General features: G+C 37.3%; 1 protein-coding gene across 1 annotated transcript in view; it reads left to right on the top strand.

The window, feature by feature from the left end:
- Nucleotides 1-23,070, top strand: part of LOC146000493 (uncharacterized) — a 288,360-nt gene that overhangs the window by 157,721 nt on the left and 107,569 nt on the right. The window contains exons 5-9 of the mRNA XM_083138216.1: nt 5,577-5,702; nt 8,317-8,460; nt 11,530-11,618; nt 14,878-15,082; nt 17,797-17,957. Coding sequence (XP_082994342.1) covers nt 5,577-5,702; nt 8,317-8,460; nt 11,530-11,618; nt 14,878-15,082; nt 17,797-17,957 — 725 coding nt within the window. The remainder of the gene's footprint in view (nt 1-5,576; nt 5,703-8,316; nt 8,461-11,529; nt 11,619-14,877; nt 15,083-17,796; nt 17,958-23,070) is intronic.

Genomic DNA, 23,070 nt, shown 5'->3' with positions numbered 1-23,070 from the left:
TTTTGTTATAGTAAATATGAACCTGTGTATCGTGGTTCTGTAATTTTGTCTTAGAATATGCTGCTAGAAAGGTAAGAGAAACTAAAGAAGGACTAAAATTAAATGGTGTGACTCAGTTGTTAGCCTATGCAGATGACGTAGACTTATTAGGGGATGATATAAATACAATTAAGAATAATGCTAAAATATTTTTCAAAACTGCTAAAGAGAGAGGTTTGGAAGTTAACAAAGAGAAAACTAAATATATGCTTACAGGCCGAAACCAAGTGTTAGGTAATTATCAAAATCTAATTATTGATAACAACTCGTTTGAACCAGTTTACAAATTCAAATGCTTAGGAGTAATATTAACAAATGAAAATTATATTAAAGAGGAAATAAAAAGTAGCCTTAATTCAGGAAATGCATGTTACTTCTCTCTTCAAAAAATTTTGTCTTCTCGTTTAATATCTAAGAAACTAAAAGTTAATATATACAAAACAGTAATTTTGCCTGTAGTATTATATGGGTGCGAAACTTGGTCCCTTACATTGAGAGTATTTGAAAATAAGATCCTTAGGAAAATCTTTGGACCTAAAAGGGATGAGGAGACAGGTGAGTGGAGAAGGTTACATAATTTAGAACTACATAATTTGTATTCATGTCCAGATATTATTAGAATAATTAAATCAAGAAGACTTAGGTGGGCAGGCCATGTGGCACGAATGGGAGAGGAAAGAGGAGTTTACAGGATTCTTGTTGGGAAACTTGATTGTAAGAGACCTGTTAGAAGGTCAAGACGAAGATGGAGGGACAACGTTGAGATGGACCTAAAGGAAATCGGTAGGGATGGAAAAAAGTATATACGATGTAGATCTTGCTCAAGATAGGGACAGATGGAAGACCTGTGTTGCTGCAGCCATGAACCTTCGGGTTTAAGAAGGCTAGAGAGTTAGTTAGTTAGTATTGTGGTATCGTACTTTTTTTGTAATCAAAGGATCCTGAGTTCGATAGCCGCTGCAGGCACATAGTGGTTCTGTTTCACTTTAAACTGCAGGTCCAGTTCCGATTAGGCAGTCTGTGCGTAAAGTGAACTTAAGAAACTCGCATCACTATCAAATATTTATCGAATTACACGTTAAGTAGCAGAGTTGAATGAAGTGACGTGAGAGTCTACGTCATTTTTTCCCATTGTATTCAAAGTTAAAGTTCATTAATTCTTATTGAGAAACTGTTCTAAATAAAACCTTGGGAAACAAACTGTCGACAAATCAGAACAGGGCGTACTGAAATCTGTTATCGAAAAAGAAAAAAAGACGCAGAATGATGTTTATTTTTATACTGTGGCGAAGAGAAAGCGACGCTGAAAGTGTAAACACGTGGTCGTGAGACAGAAAAGGAAGAGCGGTGCAATATTGTTTGCTACCAGTATTTATTTAATCTTGATTGTACAACAGAGAATAATGCATATTCCTACAGCAGTCGTGTGATAATAAATTAGATATTTGTCACTGAACTTAACATTTTATTACTAATTAACAAAACTGCAAAATGCACTCTTATATCTGTTGAAATAATACGTGGTTTATGTGAAGATATTTTGAATCACTGTAATCATTCATTTTCTTTTCTGTTATCTCACATTATGCAATGCCGAGAAAATGAATCGCTCTCATTTCGCGTTTCTGGCGTACATCTTCCTTTGGGAAGATCATTGTGATCTTAGTGCGGCACAGCGTCGTTTTCTGCTACTTTTGGCTAAGCGCAACCATGAGAATAAAGATATGAAACTCATGAAGGGACACTCACAAAGCACACGCGTGTTCAGGCAGGGATTCGAACACTGGATCCGTGACGTCATAGCGCACTATGATTCATCTAGTCATCCTTGTCGTTATCAACCAATTTGTGACCGACCTCCGTAACTGAGTGGTTAGCATCAGTTTCATGTCATCACTCATCCTCTTCGTCGCGATTAGCCAAAAGTGTCAGAAAAGCGACGCTAAATAAATTTACTGTTAATATAATTGATATGTTATCAATTATATTAACAGCAAATTTATTTAGCGGCCTGTTGTTAAATAATCCATCTTGGAATAGGAGGTGATTGTCTGTAGTATCCGCTTTCCCCTTTAATCCACTTATGCAATCAACCGGAAGTGATAAAAAAGCAACCTTAAAAAACTCTAAACAAAACACACATTCCTGTTCAAATCTACAGGGATACTTGCTAAAAGAACCTAACGAACTGTGCCAGGAACAAATTCCAAAGAGATCGCGACACTCTTCTTTATTTTATCAATCGAAATAATTCAGAGGGAAAAGTTATTACGTCTCTGTTGTTTGTGTTCTGCAAAGTTTGCTTCTTATCAAGCAACACAGGCAAGGTCCAGTGGAAGGCTTTTAGTATATTCAGAACGGTGAAGCAGAAACACCATTTTCGTCATCAATACAACAACGCAAGTTCTCTTATCTACAAACTTTCCATTTAAGATAATCGATACGGACTTGTTTTTTCCAGTATATGTAAGGTCAATATTTGATATAGGAGCAGTCTGAGAGCGAGAACTAGTTTCAACTTGGTATAATTCTGCAGGTTCTTTAATCTAGGCGTTGAATATCTACTGACCCTTGAACTACAGGTTAGATTGCAGATAATGCTTTGTATAATGCGTGTTGTTATTTTACAAAACTATTATAATTTTTAACACACGATTGCGCCAATTTTAAAACTAACACTATCAGCTGTGAATGGCACACAGACGATAATGTTATTTTTAAGAATTTATTAAACTCTATTTCTTAGCACTAATATTAAACCCAAAAGGCAAAAAACGAAATATCAATAACTATATTTACTGAGGCAAAGTAGTAGCAGTGTTCCATTACCTTCGAAAATATGTTAACATTGAAAACAAAACAAAACACATTTATGAATTCATGCAGAAAAATGCATGATAGTGTTTGTTACCTTGGCGTCAAGGACGTATTTAAGGGGAGTCCAGGGAATCCGGATCCCCCCCAAAGTACTAAAATTAAATAATGAACATATACTTTTTAGTATTTTTTTGTGTATAATCGAGGCGAGGGTTGTTTATTTTTGTCGAACTTACTGGAAGGCAAGGATTTGATTGGAATTCATACCGCTTTGAATGATAGTACCAAAGAAAATTTATGCACCTTATCATCTTTTCTTTATTTATTTGACACTAATTTCCTTGCCAGGGCACTCGTTTTTATCAAATTTTTGGCAATCTTAACTGCACGTAAGCTACAAACAGTCTATACACCTACTCATGTATAAGATTTTAATTAATTTACGTAGAATTATTTTAATTTTAACATTATTATTATATGATGATGTTGTTGTGGAGACACTCGGTTCGGACCCCTTCCCCCCGAAATGTATTTCTAGATACATGCCTGCTTAGCAGTGGCGTCTCGTGGCCTCAAATTTGGCCGGGGCTTATATTTTAAAGAATTTAAAATATAATGACAATTCACATGAATTACAAAAAATAGGTATTTTTTTCTTCTAGACTTCAAAACTGGACTTACTTTTTTGAAAGAATTTAAAATGTAATGACAAATTACATGAATTACAAAAAAAACGGGTATTTATCTTCTAAACTACAAAACTGGACTTATTTTTTTTAAAGAATTTAAAATATAATGACAATTCACATGATTACAAAAGAAACAGGTATTGTTGTGAAACATACCTTTCTACGAACGTTGACTCCTGTTCTTGTGCTCAGCAAATTTTGTTATTACTTTTTCGTTGAAGCCCTCTATGTTTGAAATGTATTCTATCTCTATTGTAAGCAAGTGCCAAGGCATTTGGTCTGTCTTGTCCCATTGTATTTCTTAAGCAGGTTTTAATACGCTTCAATGTGCTGAAACATCGTTCAGATTCAGCTGTTGCCACTGGAGTTATTAAAACTATGTTTGTCATTTTTACTGTTTCTGAAAAGGTACCCTCTAAAATAATTTTAAATAAAAAATGAATGCAATCTACTGATAGGGTTTATGTTTTTCAACTCTTCACTACAATAAAGAACACGAAGTTCCCTCTTTAGTTTTCCCTCTTCTATGAAGGGATAATAAATCTGGGAACATGCCTCTGTTTAAAGATTGTTCTCTTTCTTTATGTCCTCGTAGAGCAAGTTCATGTCGATCACAGAATTTTAAGCAATCGATAATTCTATTTAATATATGCCTATTTTTCCGGACAAATTCATTGTGTCTTGTAATTGACAGCCTATGTCCTTCATCAATTTGTGTTCGAACATCAACCCTGCCAAACTCACTCAAACATAGCGAATGAAAGCCACCACAACACTACAGAACAACACGCGAGATCGAAAGCGACGCAACGGAACTAGCCCCGAATCAGAACTCAAATCCATTGCACTCTCCCCTTCTCTCTCTACTAGCATGTGACCTTCACTGTAGCGTAGGTGGGTGTAGGCCACGCCTTCCTTTGCGACGTGCCCCGAAAACGATAATTGACATCAATGCCGCTAGGAGCGCTGTCATATCCATTGCAACAGACGATGAATTTTACGTGGGTAAAAATCGCCCGTTAAAAGACTGTGTGATAGTTATGCGTTATGGTGATTGCTAATTACGTTTTTCTTTAGGGGCTAAGCCCCGGAAGCCCCAAGGGACGAGACGCCACTGCTGCTTAGCGATTCTCTCCTCCTCAACATTCTCTGTACTGTACGTCGTTGGCAATTTCTCTCGCCCACTGGCACCCAGGTACGTGCATGACCCCTTGCATCACTGACTATTGTCCTGACAGATAAATTTTATTTTCACACTACAGTAAATCGGGACATTTGTTCATTTTTCCTGTGTATGAGAGAAGGGTGTCAGTTGAGAGAAATTGTACTTGGGCAAGTTGTCTGTTTAATGCCCAAAGGAGTTACATCTGCAGTGTTCAGAAAGATGCTTTTTAAAAGTAACTAAATTACAGTTACTCATTTTAAAAAGTTACTTGAAAAAGTAATAGTTGTTTTTTTTGTTTTGTTTTTTTTAAAAAAAGGTATGCTGACTGTAACTAGGATGGTGTAGTAGTAATGTCGTTGCCTTGCAATCATGGGGCCCTATATTCAATACCTGGTGGAGGCACAAAGTAGTTCGGATCCCAGTTTAGAATGTAGGTCCAGTCCCGAATAACCTGTCTATGCATAAAAATGGACATAAAAAGAAAACTATACTACTACTGCTAACTATAACTAGCTAATTTTAAAAGTAAGTAGCTATAACCAGTGGCTGCGATTAGGGCCACTTTGCCTACCAAGTGAAAGTAATCTATCCTTGCCCCCTCAGTTTTGGAACCCAATTGCCGCCACTGGCTGTAACTATAGCAGAGTTACTTTTTTGCAATAGAATCAACGTTATCAACAGTCCTACAGTTACTTGAAGACATCTATATTGTTAACTCGAATTTGGCATCTTTCTTTCCAATTATGTGTCTTGGGATACTAAGGTGAAAGATTTGTGTCAGGAAAACTGGTACTTAGACCCTATACAAATGCATATAATGAAGCTGTTATTGTACTTTCATTACTAACAGTTAATATGTTTTATAGGTATTGTGCTGGAGAACTGTTCCTACAGACAGTGCAGGAATTGGAGAGGTTGCAAGAAATAGTGAGCCTTTTATGAGACAAGTGTTTGTTACTGGCGACCATGATGATGAGAAACTTCGAAGACAGGTATGTTGTACATCATTAAAATCTTTACATATTAGTGTTTTTGTGCATTGTTACTAAAATAATCAACTATTGAGTTTCAATAGACAGATTACTGATATCATGCTTCATTTAAAATCAGTTCAAGAAATTCTTATATGTAATCTGATCTGTGAAAAGCTGTTGTCAGGATCTTCTTCCATCTATTTGTTCCAATAGTGAAGGGGTTTTTAGACACACTGTTGGAATCAGTACTCGAAGTGGAAATTGATAGGTGGGAGGGTCGGGCCTTGGGGCAAGCTAGGGGAGGGAGGGGATGCTCATATGATTTAACATGGGACTAGTGCTAGGATGCCCTGAGTAATTTTTTCCTAGTTGAGGAATATACCATTTCCCCACATCTCTCTTCACTTTGAGTACTGATTGGAATTAATTGGTTCCTGGAGCAAATTGAATTAATTTACAGCCATTGGTTGAAATTAAATGTTGTATATTCCAATTCTTCTACTAAGATTTGGAATATACAATATTTAATTTCAACCAATGCATGAACTGGACTAATTTGAAACCAATAGATGTATAGAAAAGAATCAGCTCTTTTAAGTAAAATAAAAACTGGAGCCTACAACATATTTAAGCTCAAAATTAGTTGACACTTAAAAAAACAAAAAAACAAATGTAATCTACAACCACAAATTAAGAAATTAAATGCTAGAAACTTCTTATAACTTTTTGAATTTGAATTTAATTTTTTTGGGTGTGTCAGCACTGAGGCTATTTTGCACCCATCACACTATACGGGGTCCAGCCCCTTATCATAACAAAAATAAAATAATATCTGAAAACTAAAATTTCCTTACCTTGGTTAAAAGCTGAGACTAAAAGGGGTGCTCAGCACAAATAAGGACAAAACACAGGATGACACAGAATTATACTGGCCATGGGGTCAGTCGCCAGAGCCTTGTTAGTCTGCATTCCAGGGTGTACTACGTGGAAGTGAGGTTGACTATTGGGTGCACTATGTGGAAGGAGCAACCCTTACACCCCACTTCTTATAACTAAACATGCTAATTGTGTGTACAAAGAAGCATATATTACAAGGGTTGGATAAAAAGTAATGGCAACACTGCTGTCCCGTGAAAGGGGTGAGTCACAGCGCCACAAGCGTTTTGTGGCTGATAAAGGAATGTCAGACGAGGAAGTATAGTGAGTGGGAGCGATTGTATGTTATTCAGTCAAAAACAGCAGTGCTCTGAAGCAGAGGACGAGAGTGCAAGCACCCTAACAATATGTTTAGGCAAGAAGAACAACGTCTCTCAGGCAGACAGTCAACGCAGCCTACTTCTGCACCTTCTTGCAACACCACCTTCGTCTTGCATGAAGAAGGAAGCGACGGCACGGTGTCCTATCATCCTGCTTGACAATGCAAGGTGTCACACTGCGAACAATGTGACAGCGCTCCTGCATAACTGGTAGTGGGAGGTACTGGAACATCCGCCGTATTCACCGGTATGAGATCGTGTGATTATGACCGTTTTGTCAAAATGAAGGAACCACTGGGCGGGAAGCACTATGACACGCGCGAAGCCATCATACGTGCTATAGGGCGGTCACTGCGGGACATCGACAGAGATGGACGCGCTGACGGTGTATGACGCCTTCCATACGTGTGACAGAAGGTCGTAGAGATGAGGGGCGATTACTTTGAAGGAATGTAACACGTTCTCCTCTGCCAATACAGTCAAGTACCAATTATACCAGTGTTGCCATTACTTTTTATCCAACCCTTGTACATCAACATTTTATTTTCAAAACACCCATTTATCAGTGATTGTCTGTTCAGATATCTAGTAACCAGAAAAACAATGAGATAGAATTCTTAATAATTAAAATAATTTATAATTGTATGTTTAACAAACTTTAAAATATGTTTTTTTTTTCAAATGTAATTTTATTACATTACATAGAAAAAATTTATGCCATAGAAAATATGCGAAAGGCACAAGATGAATATAATTAACTTACAATTGAAACAACAACAAATTGGAAATAATAGTAAACAAAGTTCACAGAATTTAAAAATTGGAAACTCAGCACAAAATTACAGTTATACTCTGTAAAGTTTATCTCTGAAGCAAACGAACAAAAACAAGTCCCTGCGCAAGTAGTGTCGTGAGATGGCTCCACAATGAACATGTGAAAGGAACGAGGGATTGCGTGGAAAGGGGGAAGCTACTGCTGTTACAAGCCTTCGAGCAGCATGTACTGCTTCATTCTGCCCACTCGATTTCTCCCATTCTCTGCTGCTATACATGGCCTTGCTCAACAGATTCAGGGGATAGAGTATAGTTTATCTGGTCATTTTAATTGATTCCACTATCTTCAGCATTCACTGCGAGGAAATTGAGGCCTATTTAATTATACAAAAACGTTATTTTAACAAGTAAGTTACAAATTCTTATAATATAGAATGTAGAACACAGTAGATGAAAAATAATTTGTTCACTTCAATAAAGGAATATACAAGAATATAAAACTTCTGGAATGAGTTCAATGGATTTCTCATCTTACATTTAAATTACATTCTTTCATGACTCATGACTTGTTGATACATCTCTGTTCCTCCTTTCTTCCATAGGTGTTTGTCTTGCGAAAGCGAGCTACTCACACTATACCTAGGCCTGGTACAAGATTTTACATATGCTCACTATCAACCAAGATTGTTGTATACAAAGGTCAGTTGACATCAGATCAACTATGGACATATTTTCCAGACTTGCAGGTAAGTCATTCATTTGTGTTTCTTTCCTTAATTTTACTGGTCATTTTCCTTTGCATGTACTTTTCGTCATCGTTCGCTTTTTACTTTGATGGTTATTATCTTTTAGCTTGAAAATCGTGCCTGTTTAAGTTATGATTCAATTTTAAAGTAAAGAAAACTCTTTTTGGTGATGAAGATGATGTAGTGAACAAATCTGTGACTAAAGTCCAGCTTCAATTTTCAAATTCTCGCTCTCTCTAATTTATTTCAGATCATATATATCAATACTTTTATATGGTTGTAGAATTCAGGTTTGTTCGAAGAACAATATGATATTGAATAATCATTGAACATTGACAGATATATTAGCAAAGGATATAGGTTTCATTATTTTCTCCCTGTTTATTTATACCTGAACTTTTTAATGTAGTTACTTGTTATCAGTGTTTGAAATGAATGAAGTGTAGAGAGCAAAAGTTTAAAAATTTCTTCTTCAACATTTATATTTTTGTATAAGTGTTATCTAATAGAAGTATAAGTAAGTGAGTAAGTAATAAATAACTATTACATAATTACAATAACAATAGCATCAAAGTATACTGTTTAAGGTATATTTGATAAACCACAGACTATTTTAATTTAAGAGTATACAGTTGTATAGCTTATAAGGTCTCCCACATGGCCAAATTGTTAGCACTCTCACCTTTGGTGTGAGCACTCCTAGGTTCAGTTCCTAATGTGCCTAAAATTATGGTATCGACCCAGCGGACACTTGAAGATTTTCTTGAAAAACAGAAATTTAGCTTAGTTTAGTTTTAGTATAACTTTTCATAAAGATTTGACATGTCAGTTGTACTTTTATCACTTTTTCACCTTAAAATTAAATTCTGATTTTGCATAGTTTTGCTAAATAATTGAAGATAATACATGTATTCTCACAGGGGAAGAAATTTTATTTTTTTCTCATTGAGAAAAAGAAAAAGAAATGTGTGCCGGCCCTCATGATAGAGTGGTTAGCACATCATGCTACGATGCCTGGGGTCCTGGGTTCGAATCCCAGTCTGGGCATGGATGTTTGGGAGTGTCCATTCATCAATTTCATCTTGTCATCACTCATCCCCATTTTCGCAAATTAGCCAAAAGTGACACAAAGAGTGAAGCAAAATAAAGCAAATAAAAATCAATTTAGAAATGTGAAGCAGTGTTCAAATGAAACCTTTTGGGATGCCATCCATTCTACATTCAGGTTAAAGAGGAAATGTTTATGTTTGCAAGGAAATTTACAGGAGGTAAATACACATTATTGTTATTGACAATGATAACTACAACAAAACATTTAAATATTGAATGACCCATTAATTTTTATTCACATGCGATGTAAGGAGAGGTGGTAATAGAGCCTCTTTCATTTTGCACAGTAAGGCTAATTGGGACTGGACCTACAGTTTAAAGTGGGATCCGAACCACTACGAGGGTCACTATTTATATTTTGAGCCTTGGCAACACTGATTGAAGTTAGGTGCGATTTAACGTTTGCACAGAATCGTCTGGCATTATTGACCATAACGTACTTCAAATGTTTTGTCAATAGCTTCATTTGTGTTGTTTATGTTGCCTTGGAGATTGCGTGACAACAATAAAATGGAATTAACTCGTGAACATTTTCGTGCGATGATTTTTTACGATTTTCGACGTGGATTATCAAGACAAGAGTGCATCGATCAACTTACTTCCACAGTTGGTGATGAAGCCCCATCCTTTGCCATTGTGAAACGCTGGTATAACGAATTTAATCGTGGCCGCCATTCGCTCACCGACAAGATTCACGAAGGTCATCCAAAATCAGTTGTTGTTCAAGAAAACATTGATGCCGTGCAAAACCTAATACTGCAAGATCGTCATGTGACATACTGTGAGATTGAGGCAACCATAGGCATTAGTTCCACCAGCATATATAAAATATTACATGATCATTTAGCTGTGAGAAAGGTATGTTCTCGTTGGATCCCACACAATTTGACAGAAACTCAAAAAGACGTTCGCGTCAATTGGTGCAAACAAATGCTCAATAAATACAATTGTGGTGCTTCAAAAGACATATATAAGATTATAACAGGTGACAAATCATGGATATATGCATATGAGCCGGAACGTAAACAGCAGTCGACTGTATGGGTGTTTCAAGATGAACCCAATCCAACAAAAGTTGTTCGCGCTCGAAGTACATCGAAACAAATGGTCGCCTGTTTTTTCGGGAAAACTGGTCATGTGGCAACTGTGCCTTTAGAGGAACGTAGAACGGTCAACTCTGAATGGTACACAACAATTTGTTTGCCAGAGGTCTTCGGTCAAATATGGAAAACAAACAAACAAACACCGTCTGATCATTCTTCATCAAGACAATGCCAGCTGTCACACATCTCGTCTAACAACCAAATTTATGAACAGTCTAAAAATAGAATTGATGGGTCATCCGCCGTACAGTCCTGATTTGGCACCCAATGACTTCTTCTTGTTCCCGAATGTCAAGAATATATTACGTGGACAACGATTTTCGTTGGCGGAAGACGCCGTTGATGCGTTCAAAAACCATATTATGGAGTTGTCTCAAGAAGATTGGAAAAACTGCTTTGACAAATGGTTCGAACGAATGCAAAAGTGTATTGACCATAAAGGAGAATACTTCGAAAAACAATAAAGCAGTTTTCAATGCCAAATTCCTGTTTTTTCATTGTTAGGCTCAAAATATAAATAGTGACCCTCGTATGTGCCTCCACCGGGTATCGAACCTGGGACCCCTTGATTACAAGGCAACAATGCTCCCACTGTGCCATTGGGGAGGCCAGAGCCTCTTTCGTGTAAGGACAGTTCAAATAAGGTTTTGTGTGATGTTTTTCCCAATTCTAGAAACTTCAAGAAATATAATTTCAACTTTCACATGTCATTTTTCACATTCAAAAATTTATATTGGATTCTTTTTTATTATTGCATGGTGTTAGTTTAGTTAATCATGGTTATAAATGTGTTTCATATTATTGTAGATATATACGTTATGTATATGTAAAGCATGACAATTGTTTTTTCTTACAGAATCCTAATTATGATACGTATCTTGCATTGGTGCATACTCGTTTCTCTACAAATACTTTCCCCAGTTGGGAGAGAGCTCACCCGTTGCGGTAAGTATAGTGTGTTGCTTTCTTTGATAAAATACTTTATTGTTCTATGTAGTATCTCTTACTTGTTCCATTTCAAGTTGGCCAAGGAATTTATAGTATTTTTTCTTGTAAATAAGATGTTTCGAGTTTTACATGAAAAGTTTTTTACTTGTCCAAATACATACAACAATAAATTTATGTGCATGGTATTTAGTAATCCATTTCTTTTTTTAATAGATTCAGATTTAGATTATCAATTTTCATTTGGAGGATAAAATATTTTTATCCCACGCATTTCAGATAGTATTTTTCATTTGGATATAGTGGTAGAGCTGGAGTTTTATTATGATTATTAACCTATAGTCATATGAAAATGTGATATTTAAATCCACTGTCGTTACAGTTGTAATGCTAAATATTACAAAGATCCTAACATTTACTCATTTTATGACCAAATTTTCAGGCTCACCACGATCTTTCTTCAAGCATGTAAAACTTAAGAGTTCCTGAGAGTCTCTCAATATATTCAGATATTAGATTAACATCATAATTTGGGCAGCCATTCTGCAAAATATTTTTATTAATTGAAACAATATTATTTTAGTATGAAGTTATAGTTTTTTGAGTTTAAGAAATTTGAAAATATTGTTCTGTATTTCAAAATGAAGTTAAATAGTGCAGTATTCTACTTTGAATGACAAATCAAATTGTGAGTCAAGTGCATTAAAATTTATACTAACTTTGTAACCAAGCTAGTTTCATGTTTCAAAGAATGAACCGATTTAATATACTGGAAGAAATTACTTTTAGTCAATTATGTACTTCAGTATTTCAAGAAACTGATGTCATCAGTTCTGATGCTCACTGCCAATTAATAGAACTTTGAGAAGTCAGTTTTGCAGAAAATTAAATAGTTTATTCCAGTACGTTAATGAAGTTAGTGTCATTTATTTATTTATTTTGATGTAGCATAAAATTCATATTCTGCTGACCAGAAGAGTCCTGTGGATATTTTGATGTATTATAATTTTTAGTATTATCTTAGAAGGTAAAATCAAACAGATGTTTTATCCGTAGTTTCTCGCCGTGATTTATTATCTGAGAACCATAGAGTGTCTATCTTATGGAAACTCATTGTAAAGAAAAAAGGGGAAAAAAAACAGGAATTATAAATTTCTAGTTGGTTAGAATAGATTGGAGGCACACTGCATAGTGGTTTAGATCCCACTTTAACCTGTAGCTTAGCATAATATGGACAACTTTGCTTTTGAATGTACTCCAAGAAATGGTTAGAAAAAAATTGAATGAAAGTAAATTTTTAAGGTCTAATATAATAAATTTTATGTGAAAATAGTTACTTCTGGCAAAAATAAAAAGATCATTTAATTGAAGAATCTTGCTTGATAGATAATTTGAAAGTTTGATATGAAATAAGCACAAACATATAGAATTGTTCAGTTATTCGTGTTACCACATTAATCACTATTTTATAATAAAATAATTCTGAATATATGGTATCCCTGCTGGAAATTTCTACTGTAATCAATTGTACTTTGCTGTGTTTTCAGAAATCTACTGATACTAAACAGTTTCCTACTGAACACCTTCTGTAGGTCTAATGTACATGTACAGTAGAGGAACTGGAAGTGAAATGTTCTCTTCAGTATTTCATGTAATATTGCATGTAGTGTGTCTAGCTTAACATGTCGGCTGTAAATTCCTCCTGATGAACAATTTGTTATATATCTATTTGAAAATCTGAATGCAGTAGATGTTTCAAAACAGCTATTGACTTACTGAAAACAGTAGAGCGAATTTTCAACAGGGATGTGTAGCTTTTTCAGTCAACAAATAAACATCAATCTTCATCAGGAGAAAATTGTTACATTAAAGTAGTGTTCAGGTTAGGAAGGTTAAGAGGATAAGGAGTGAGTGTTTGTTAGTGTAAGAATAAACATTTGTTGAACATTTAATGGAAAAAGTTGTAATTTGTTGTCCATTCTTTTAGTGGTTCAAACTAACCCTAACCTGATTTACAGAAGGTCGATCTGCGTATGTGTCTCCGATTTTGAACCGTCACCCCTGTGCACAATCCAAATGGGCAAAGGTCAACTACTAAAACCCAGTCTTTCAAGGTATTAAATAGTGCATCGCTCCAATTCCTTCTCGCATATACCGCCAGCTGGTTGGGAGTTTTGTTGCGGGCTTGTCAAGTCCCACTCCCGACGAACTAACGTGTATATGATTTTGAAAATATTCAACTGCTTTTTGCCCCCAAAAATATATACCTGCTAGTTAAGAAATTATACAGGGGAAAGGTGAACTTATCCTAAACGGCATCCTGCACCCTTCTTCATTCCCTGAACAAGTAAGATTGTGTATCTTCTCAATATAGTTTTTATTTTCTTAACAAGTGCATTTTTTTTATTTTTACAATATCAATACATAACAGTGTGTCCTTTCAAACAAAAATCTGTTAACAATTACCCCTCTTGACAGATTTCACAAAAATATTAACTACGACGATCAATGTCGATTATTCTTTTTACATTTTCTTTAGGTTCCACTATCTCTTACAAACACTTATCTCCTTACAGAAAGCTATGTGCTACATATACATTCCTTCTTTTAACTACTCTCGTATTTTCAGAAATTAAACCCCGGTGCTAAAAAATTATTTGCAACTTAGTTTGCGATGTTTTCTAGAGTTTGACAAAGGGGGAGGAAAGCAAGGGGAGTGATTCAAGATTATCAATTAAAGTAATACGGTAAATTAAACCCTGTAGGTAAAATACTTAACTCCATATTACGTAAGGCTTCCACGTTCTTTTTGACGTCCCAGATGTACGGGAAAAAATACCTGAGTCATGCCCACCTTGCCTCGGGCAGCTATCACGTCATGGAGCACAGTTACTGGAGTTGATGTTGTATTGGTCGCAGCCGGGAGAGAACACTAATTCGCCTAACAAGGAAAACCTCTGCCCCGAGAAGCTCGTCAGGTGGCAGGGTCGTCGATCCCATGCGAGCTTCTGGGAGGCAGACTAAATTTCTCAGCGAACTAACAATTCTAAGCATCTGGTCTAATTCCTCTTATACAGGGTGGGCCGAAGAATGTGGTGAAATGGGATAAACGAGTCCCGATTCACCACATGGTCCTGTGGATTTTCATAAGGTAAGTGCTAGTCCAAAATCAGACACATACGCGGATCGACCTTCTGTAATCAGCCATTTTTAAATATTGTTATATTTGTTTCATTTTGTGTTTTCTTTCTGACAACAGCTTCTTGGCTCACAATGGAGAGATCAATACACTGCGAGGCAATGTGAACCTCATGAAGGCTCGTGAAGGTGTGATGCACAGTTCCGCATATGGAGAGGCACTGAAGAAGCTTTATCCTGTTGTGGAACCTAACCTATCTGACTCTGGATCAGTTGACTGCGTTCTGGAGTTCTTGGTGATGGCAGGTGGAAGGTCATTGCCCGAGGTAAGTTTTTATGTGTGTACTTCTGGGCATTTTACATAGAAAGGTTATATCGGGAATATCTTGATTAAGTAAGTGAGTAATGATATTTTGGTCCTCAGAGACAGATGTTGATTTTATCTACAGTAAGGGGTTGGGCTCCACATAATGTGACAAGTGCAAAAACCTAAGTGCTGATGCACCCACAATTTTCATTTCAATCATTCAATCATATGCCTAATATTCATCCTACATACACATAATTTAACAGGGGCAGCTCAATATAAAATTTTCACCAATGTGAGGTAAATTTTTGGTGCCCCCCTGTAATTTCTACTTTGCCACCCCCCTAACTTTCCACCCTGGCCCCCCTACTTCCAACCACCTCTCAATAAAGAAAATAACCATGTTATATTACAAAGAAAAATAATTGCCATTGAATACCTTGAGTGTTACTGTTAGAAAACATGTTTATTGTGGGTATTTATCTACATAAAACCTACATAATGATATAAAAATAACAGTAATCTATAATTGCTACATGATTTTGCAATATACTTACGAGGGATAGTTGAAAGAAACTAGTCTACCATTTGCAGAGAGTTTTATTCTGGAGAAAGAACATGACATGAGCAGAGAGAGAGACATCATTACACTATTCTTCCACATAGTCCCCAGTGACATTCAGGCACTTGTACCGCTTCACAAGTTTCAAGAAACCCTGTTCATAGAACTGCATGTCCTGTTTATGGATGAAGTTGCATACAACAGCTTTTACTTCTGCTGTTGTGGTGAAACACTTCCCTCCCAGTGCCTTCTTCAGAACAGGGAAAAAGTGAGTCACTGAGTTCAAGGTCAGGACTGTAGGGTGGGTGGTTAAGGTGCTCCCAACCGATTGTGGCAAGATGGTTGAGCGTTGCTGCTGCCATGTGGGGTGTCATGTTGTCATACAAGAGGATGTTGTTACCTTCCCTTACACAGTTGTAACCCTTTGCTCTTTCTGTCTGGAGCAAGGACTCTTTCAGACCTACACTGAAGCCATTTTGGGATCATGAACACTGATATATAGTTTAACTGTTTATTGGAATAGGTTAATACAGTCGCTTTGGTTGGGTGAGAAGTAGGGAGTAAACCTCAAGTTCTACGGCGAAGCTTCAGAGGATATTGAATGGTACATTACTGATTTTAGGAAAGTCTATCTTAGAACCTGTTCCACACAGGCGGTCTCTTTCCTATTGTGCACATGTAGTGCATAGCTAACACCTGTTCCACACAGGCAATATCCTTCCTATTACACAAAGGAAGTGTGGTCCCTAATACCTGTTCCACACAGGTAGTCTCCTTCCTATTACACACAGGAAGTGGGGTTCCTAATACCTGTTTCACACAGGTAGTCAGTCTCCTTCCTATTATACACAGAAAGTGCTTAGCTAACAACTGTTCCACACAGGTAGTCTCCTTCCTATTACACACAGGAAGTGCTTAGCTAACACTCGTTCCACACAGGCAGTCACCTTCCTATTACACACAGGAAATGCGGTCCCTAATACCTGTTCCACACAGACAGTCTCCTTCCTATTACACACAGGAAATTCAGTCCCTAATACCTGTTCCACACAGACAGTCTCCTTCCTATTACACACAGGAAGTGCGGTTCCTAATACCTCTTCCACACAGGTAGTCTCCTTCCTATTACACACAGGAACTGCTTAGCTAACACCTATTCCACACAAGCAGTTTCATTCATATTACACACAGGAAATGTGGTCCCTAATACCTGTTCCACACAGGTAGTCTCTTTCCTATTACACACAGGAAGTGCTTAAACTCACTATCTCTGCTAACGAAAAGCTGAGGTTTTCATACCTCAGGTTTTACTCTCCACCCCCTGTTGATTACATAATTTCCATATCGTAATAAAGAAGTTTTTGATACATACGTTCATTAATCATTATAAATTTTAAAAGTTGAGTTATTATACATTTCTTTCTTTTATCTTGCTTCTCAGAAAAATAAATTTTAATTTACAAATAGCAGCCACTAGTTAATTACATCAGACTATATTCAGGTTAGTTGCTTCATTATTTTAAGAGCTGATTCATGTAACAATAAATACATAATATACCATTTTTCAACTTATTTTTTAAAAATAAAACTGTAACACGGTTATGATTTTCTCTACTGGAAATTCCACATGCCCATTCATAGTGAACAACAGCTCGCACTTCATCCTGTGTCCATGATTGCAACACACCTTTGTTCTCCATGCCAGCTGGGAACACACTTTTAAACTCTTCCTGTCTTTAACGCAGCAGTACGCAGGCACCCTCTACAAGGAAGAGCCTGTGTGGCGGACAACAAAAGAAGGATAATGCCTGTATAACAACATGTTACCAACCCAAAAATCTCTATGCTTTCTCGAAATACACATGCAGGAATTTTTTTTCCAGACTATCCCTTGTGTTATATTATGAAACAATTAATTCAATCATTTCTTGTCTACACAAATCCAACTCTTATATAATCAGGAATAAGCTTTTGGCACTATTCAGTGGGGATGCCCCATTTGGCCACCTGAGAATGGTGCTCCAGGCAGTCTCCCAGCCCTTAAGCCACCCCTGTGCTTTAACCCCTCAAGCAGGGATTTAAATGCCCTGCCTCTGTACCTCGGGGAGTATTTAAATTGACCAATTCATTGTATTTGTTGTTCAGTGTGTTTCATGGACTCTATTTTCCAGGCTGTGATGACAATGGTACCTGAAGCATGGCAGAATGACTCACTCATGCCACAAGAGAAAAAAGACTTTTATCGTTGGAGTGCTTGTGCTATGGAACCATGGGATGGTCCAGCTTTACTCACATTTACTGATGGAAGATACATTGGGGCAATTTTGGACAGGTAGGCTTTGGTATTTCTCTCAAAAATTAAAATCTAGGCATGTTTAAAGCTGTTCACAGCATAATGTTTTCTTTCTTTCTTTTTTTTTGGAAGAAGTGTGAAAATAGAACAAAATTGAACTGTGGGATGATTAAGTAACCATGCACAGAATATCCTTGAAGTAGATATTTTGTGATTCTGTCAAAGTGATCAGTCATGTCAGTATTTCATTATTATTATTTTGCAAGTTTTATTAATGACAACATAATTCAGGTACTCAAGTTTTCCGCAAAGCTGTTTTAAGTAATTTACTATTAATTTCGGTAGCCACTGCCACGATCCTCATTGGAATTTGTTGTGTCGTTGCTTGGCACATTTCTTGGTGCAGTGGCTACCGAAATTAATAAAAAAATACTTAACACAGGTTCGCGGAAAACGTGAGTACCTGAATTATCTATTACCATACCTCTCATTCCCATAGTATGAATGACATCATGTATAGTGTTATTGGCTCAACTTGTCTTCTGTATGCTGATAACCTAAAAGTTTTTAAGGAAATCGAAACTTGTTCAGACAAGCAACGACGCTGGTACTATACAGTCTGTAGAAAAGTGTTATTTACACTTACACTACTACACAATACTAAGTGGTCTTATTCAGGCCAGGGAAATAAATAAATTATGGAAATGTGGCTGTCCTTTTGACCCTCCTGCCTTCCATTCACTATATATAGATACATACATATTTATGATAATTACTACAGTGCTTTTCATGGTCAAGTTGCCCGTGGAGTGGCAGCTAAATCATCAGGCAGTGAGAGTGTGTCTGCTGGCAAACTATGCAACACCTGCGTAATTGAAATAAGCTTGTGCAATTACATTAACAGTTACAATTAAAGTGAGCACGTACCTTGTTACAAGTGGTGTTGGAAATGTCCTCCTGGACCCACACATTTACGGCATATTTTTAGGAAATTTTCACTAACACGCATAAGTTGTTTTACTTCTGAAGTTTCTTCAGTTTCTCTGCTGATGTTTAAAAGCTTGGTAGCTCACCTTGCAGAAGTCATGGAAATGTCTGTTTCTTGTGCGAGGCGCCAGAGGGATTTTTGAGGAGTATGTTCCAATCTTACTTCAACGTCGTCTAGTCTCTCCTCAGCAAGCACACACCATTTCACCCTTTCCTTCTTATCAAGAACAGATCCTGCTTCCCCAAATTTGTCCACAAGTTTTCAAACACTGCCTGTGTGTGGAATGGAAACATCTGGAAATTCTGCTGCAAGACACCTTCTAACTTCCCTACAAGAATTTGTAATGACGTAAGAGTTATAATGAGGTAAGAGTCATACATAAATATTAAACGCATTGTTTTAAATTGTACATCTAGCATGGTATTATTAGTAGGGTATGGACAGTGATCAGAACGCTACATTTTAAAAGTAGCTTCGCTACAGCTACAGCTACTCTTCCAAAATGTAGCTTCGCTACAGCTACAACTACATATACCAAAAAGTAGTTCGCTACGCTACTCCTGTTCGCTACTCGCTACTTCGCTACTTTTGCGCTACTTCTGCATAAAGAAAATGAAAACAACCATATGGGTATTAAAAAAATCCCCTACTATAAGATTCTGTTATTTATTATCATGGTTCCAGTCATTCGATAATTTTGATAGCAGTATTACTTCAGTTACTTATTTTTACTATTGCCCGACCCTGTGGCCGAGTGGTTAGCACATCGCGCTGCGATGCTAAGGGTCCCGGGTTCGAATCCCGGTCGGGCTTGGTTGTTTGTGAATGTCCATTCATCAATTTCATCACTTCATCACTCATCCCCATCTTCGCAAATTAGCCTAGAGGCACAAAACGCGAAGTAAAATAAAACTAAATCAATCAATCAATCAATCATTTTTACTATAGTTTTTGAGAATACCATACCTATGCAAGTGGCATATCAGTTCAAATTTGATATATGAATATTGCAATTAGGGTGTTACCCAAATTAATGATTACAAGTATACGCAAATAAAATTTGGTAGGATTACGTATTTATGTTCACATCAACATATTTTTCTTTAGAATAAGCCCGACCCTGTGACCGAGTGGTTAGCACATCGCGCTGCGACGCTAAGGGTCCCGGGTTCGAATCCTGGTCGGGCTTGGTTGTTTGTGAATGTCCATTCATCAATTTCATCATTTCATCACTCATCCCCATCTTCGCAAATTAGCCAAGAGGCACAAAACGCGAAGTAAAATAAACTAATTCAATCAATCAATCAATTTTCTTTAGAATAAATATTTCATTTTTTATAGACTGATATGAAGTCAGCATTTTGAATGAAAAGTACCTGGAGCCCTTTGAATACAAAAGGGCCCCAGGTTCGATACCCAGCGGAGGCACATAGTGGTTAGGATCCAGTCTCGATCAGCTTATCTATGCATAAAATGGACTCAAAACGAAAACTAGGAAAAACGTCAAGTTGGGAGGATGAGATTCTCCATTCCCCACACTGCTCATCATTCATCATTCTTCCTCGTTCTCACAATGAGCCGAAAGTGGCAGAAAGCGACTATATATAAGAGAATAATTAAATAAACCATTCATCCTTCATTGTCATAATTGAGAGAAGTGGAAGAATAGATGAGGAGGTAAACAGAAGAGGATAAATGGATGGTGGACTATATCAAAGCGTTCGAAGATTAATATGGAACAGGGATGTACCTATGAAATGCAAGAAGGTAATATATAACACATACTATGTGCCAATAATTACATATGGAGCAGAGACTTGGACAATGCCATAGAGAGACAAAGAAAAGATACAGGCAGTGAAGATTAAATTTTAAGGAGTTTTTTGAGGAAGACTAGAAGGAACAGAATAAGGAATGAGGAGATCCGACAGACAGTGGATGTGGTGAAGCTTCATGACAGAATAGATCAGGCACAGATAAGGTGGTTCGGACACATGAAGAGGATGGATGCAGAAAGACTACCAGTACAGCGCCTTGAATAACGTAGTGTGGAAAACGCGCACGGTTCTGCGCTCTGTGGTTGGTTCCACTCGAAAATGATCCGCTAGAGGCGCTGCTGTTGACCCCGGTGCTTGATGTTCGACTGCTTATAATGAAAGTAAATGGAGTTTTCGCTGCAACGTCTGATTCTTTTACATGAAGCATTTCCATGAATGTGATAATTGCTATGATACTTGGTACAGATATTAACGAACATTCTAGACAGTCGACCACGTCCTGTTATCGTCATACTTTCGTTAACAATACGGGAGAAAAAATACGCATGGAATGCTCTTGGCAACTAAATTTTTGTGTATGAATTAGGTTCATTATTATTATTATCATCATCATTTCTTTTAAAGATATACACACTGAAGCATTTGTATTTTTTATATTTACTGTCTCTTTTCTTCCACTTTAAACTAATCGCGGCGATGATGATAATGATGATTTCATGAAACGACAAGGGGAACCCCACAAAACTTTCTTAGTGCCATCGACATGAGTGTAAGGCAACTTTCAAACCAATGGGACAAGCGACACGGGATGTTCACACTGTCACACTAGTGACACACACTTCCAGGCTGTAAAATAGCATTCATTGCACATGAGGGTCCAAACAGCACACGACACATTCGTATGGCGTATTCGCGTGCTACTTGTTACTTCGCTCGGAAAGCTCCTTAAAGGAAGGGTGCTGAGACCGAAGCGATGTGCTACAGGGGGAGTTCCCAACTAAGTGACAAGCGACATGGTGCCTTCAGTCTTATTAGCAAGAACAACAGATAGGCGACACGAAAAACCGCACATTACAACAACAGATCTAGGCGACACGATAAGCCACACGTATCGCTTTGTCGCTTCTGCGTCGCTCAAACTGGGCCATTTCCTCATTAGCTTACAACATGTTGCCGTGGTTTGTTATACGCGATGCAATGAGTGTCTTGCTTTAGTGAGATTGCGCAACAAAGCGGAACGCGACACTTATGGCTTGAGGATTTCACCAACCGAACGCTGGCCTGTGTTTCCCGTCATGCCGCTACGATGTGAAACGGTGCAGTCAGAGCTTGTGTCTCTATGGTTCAAAAGGCTGCATTGATTCCCGACTGCTCGCTTTCAAGTGACATTTGTGGTTAGTCGCCTCGGTATGAAATATCTCTCAGGATACTATTTATATTCTAATAACATAGAAAAATAAACTCTAATACACAGTCCAAGACCTGACGTCCGGAATCACATTGCGATGTTTCTTCTTGTGTTACGCATGCTATTTATTTATTAATTTTATTTTACTTTTCTTTCCAAATTAATGCCATTTCGTGACTGCAAATCACTTCACAAATATAACTGTTTCCATCAATTCACGTATCGCCTTTCAAGACAAACAAATCTACATAATATATTCCAAAAACTAACAAAGCCGCATTACTTTCATAAGAAAATTAGCACCGACATTGATCGCACTGCCATCTGTGTTTCTCATCCGTCTGGGGAACCAGTTTCTTGGGTCGTTTTCCACACTACGTTATTCAAGGCACTGTACTACCAGTAAGAGCTTACCATGCACAAGGAGTGGGAATAAGGCCAAGAGGGAGACCAAGATGTCAGTGGAAAGAGCAGATAGTGGAGAATGTTAGGAGAAGAGGACAAGATTGGAACACTGTGGAAAGAGTGGAGTGGTGGGAGACCAGAAAAATGGAGAGGCTTGACTTCTATGCCTACCCAGCCAGAGGCAGGAAACGGCGAAGGATGATGATGTCATGATTAGCAAAAGTTACAGAAAAGTGACGCAAAAGTGGGAGAAATATATAAATTTGAAAACTATGTATATTAACTAAAGAAAGACCTCCCCGATGGAGCAGTGGTAGCGTCATCGCCTTGTATTCAAGGGGTCCTGGGTTCGATACCCGGTGGAGGCACATAGTGGTTCGGATCCCACTTTAAACTGTAGGTGCAGTCCGATTAACCTTACCGTGCATAAAGTGGACTTAAAATACCAAATCAATCAATCAATCAATTAACTAAAGAAAATTGTTGTTTCTGCAGGAAACATACATACTTTTTGCAATATGATAAAATTATTGAGGAAACTGTCGTGTAAACCTGAGTGTTCTAAACGTATTG

Source organism: Lepisma saccharinum, chromosome 16 (genome assembly GCF_977018435.1).
Source record: "Lepisma saccharinum chromosome 16, izLepSacc3.1, whole genome shotgun sequence".
Taxonomy (NCBI): Eukaryota; Metazoa; Arthropoda; class Insecta; order Zygentoma; family Lepismatidae; genus Lepisma; species Lepisma saccharinum.
This window is presented reverse-complemented; position numbering and strand designations above follow the sequence as displayed.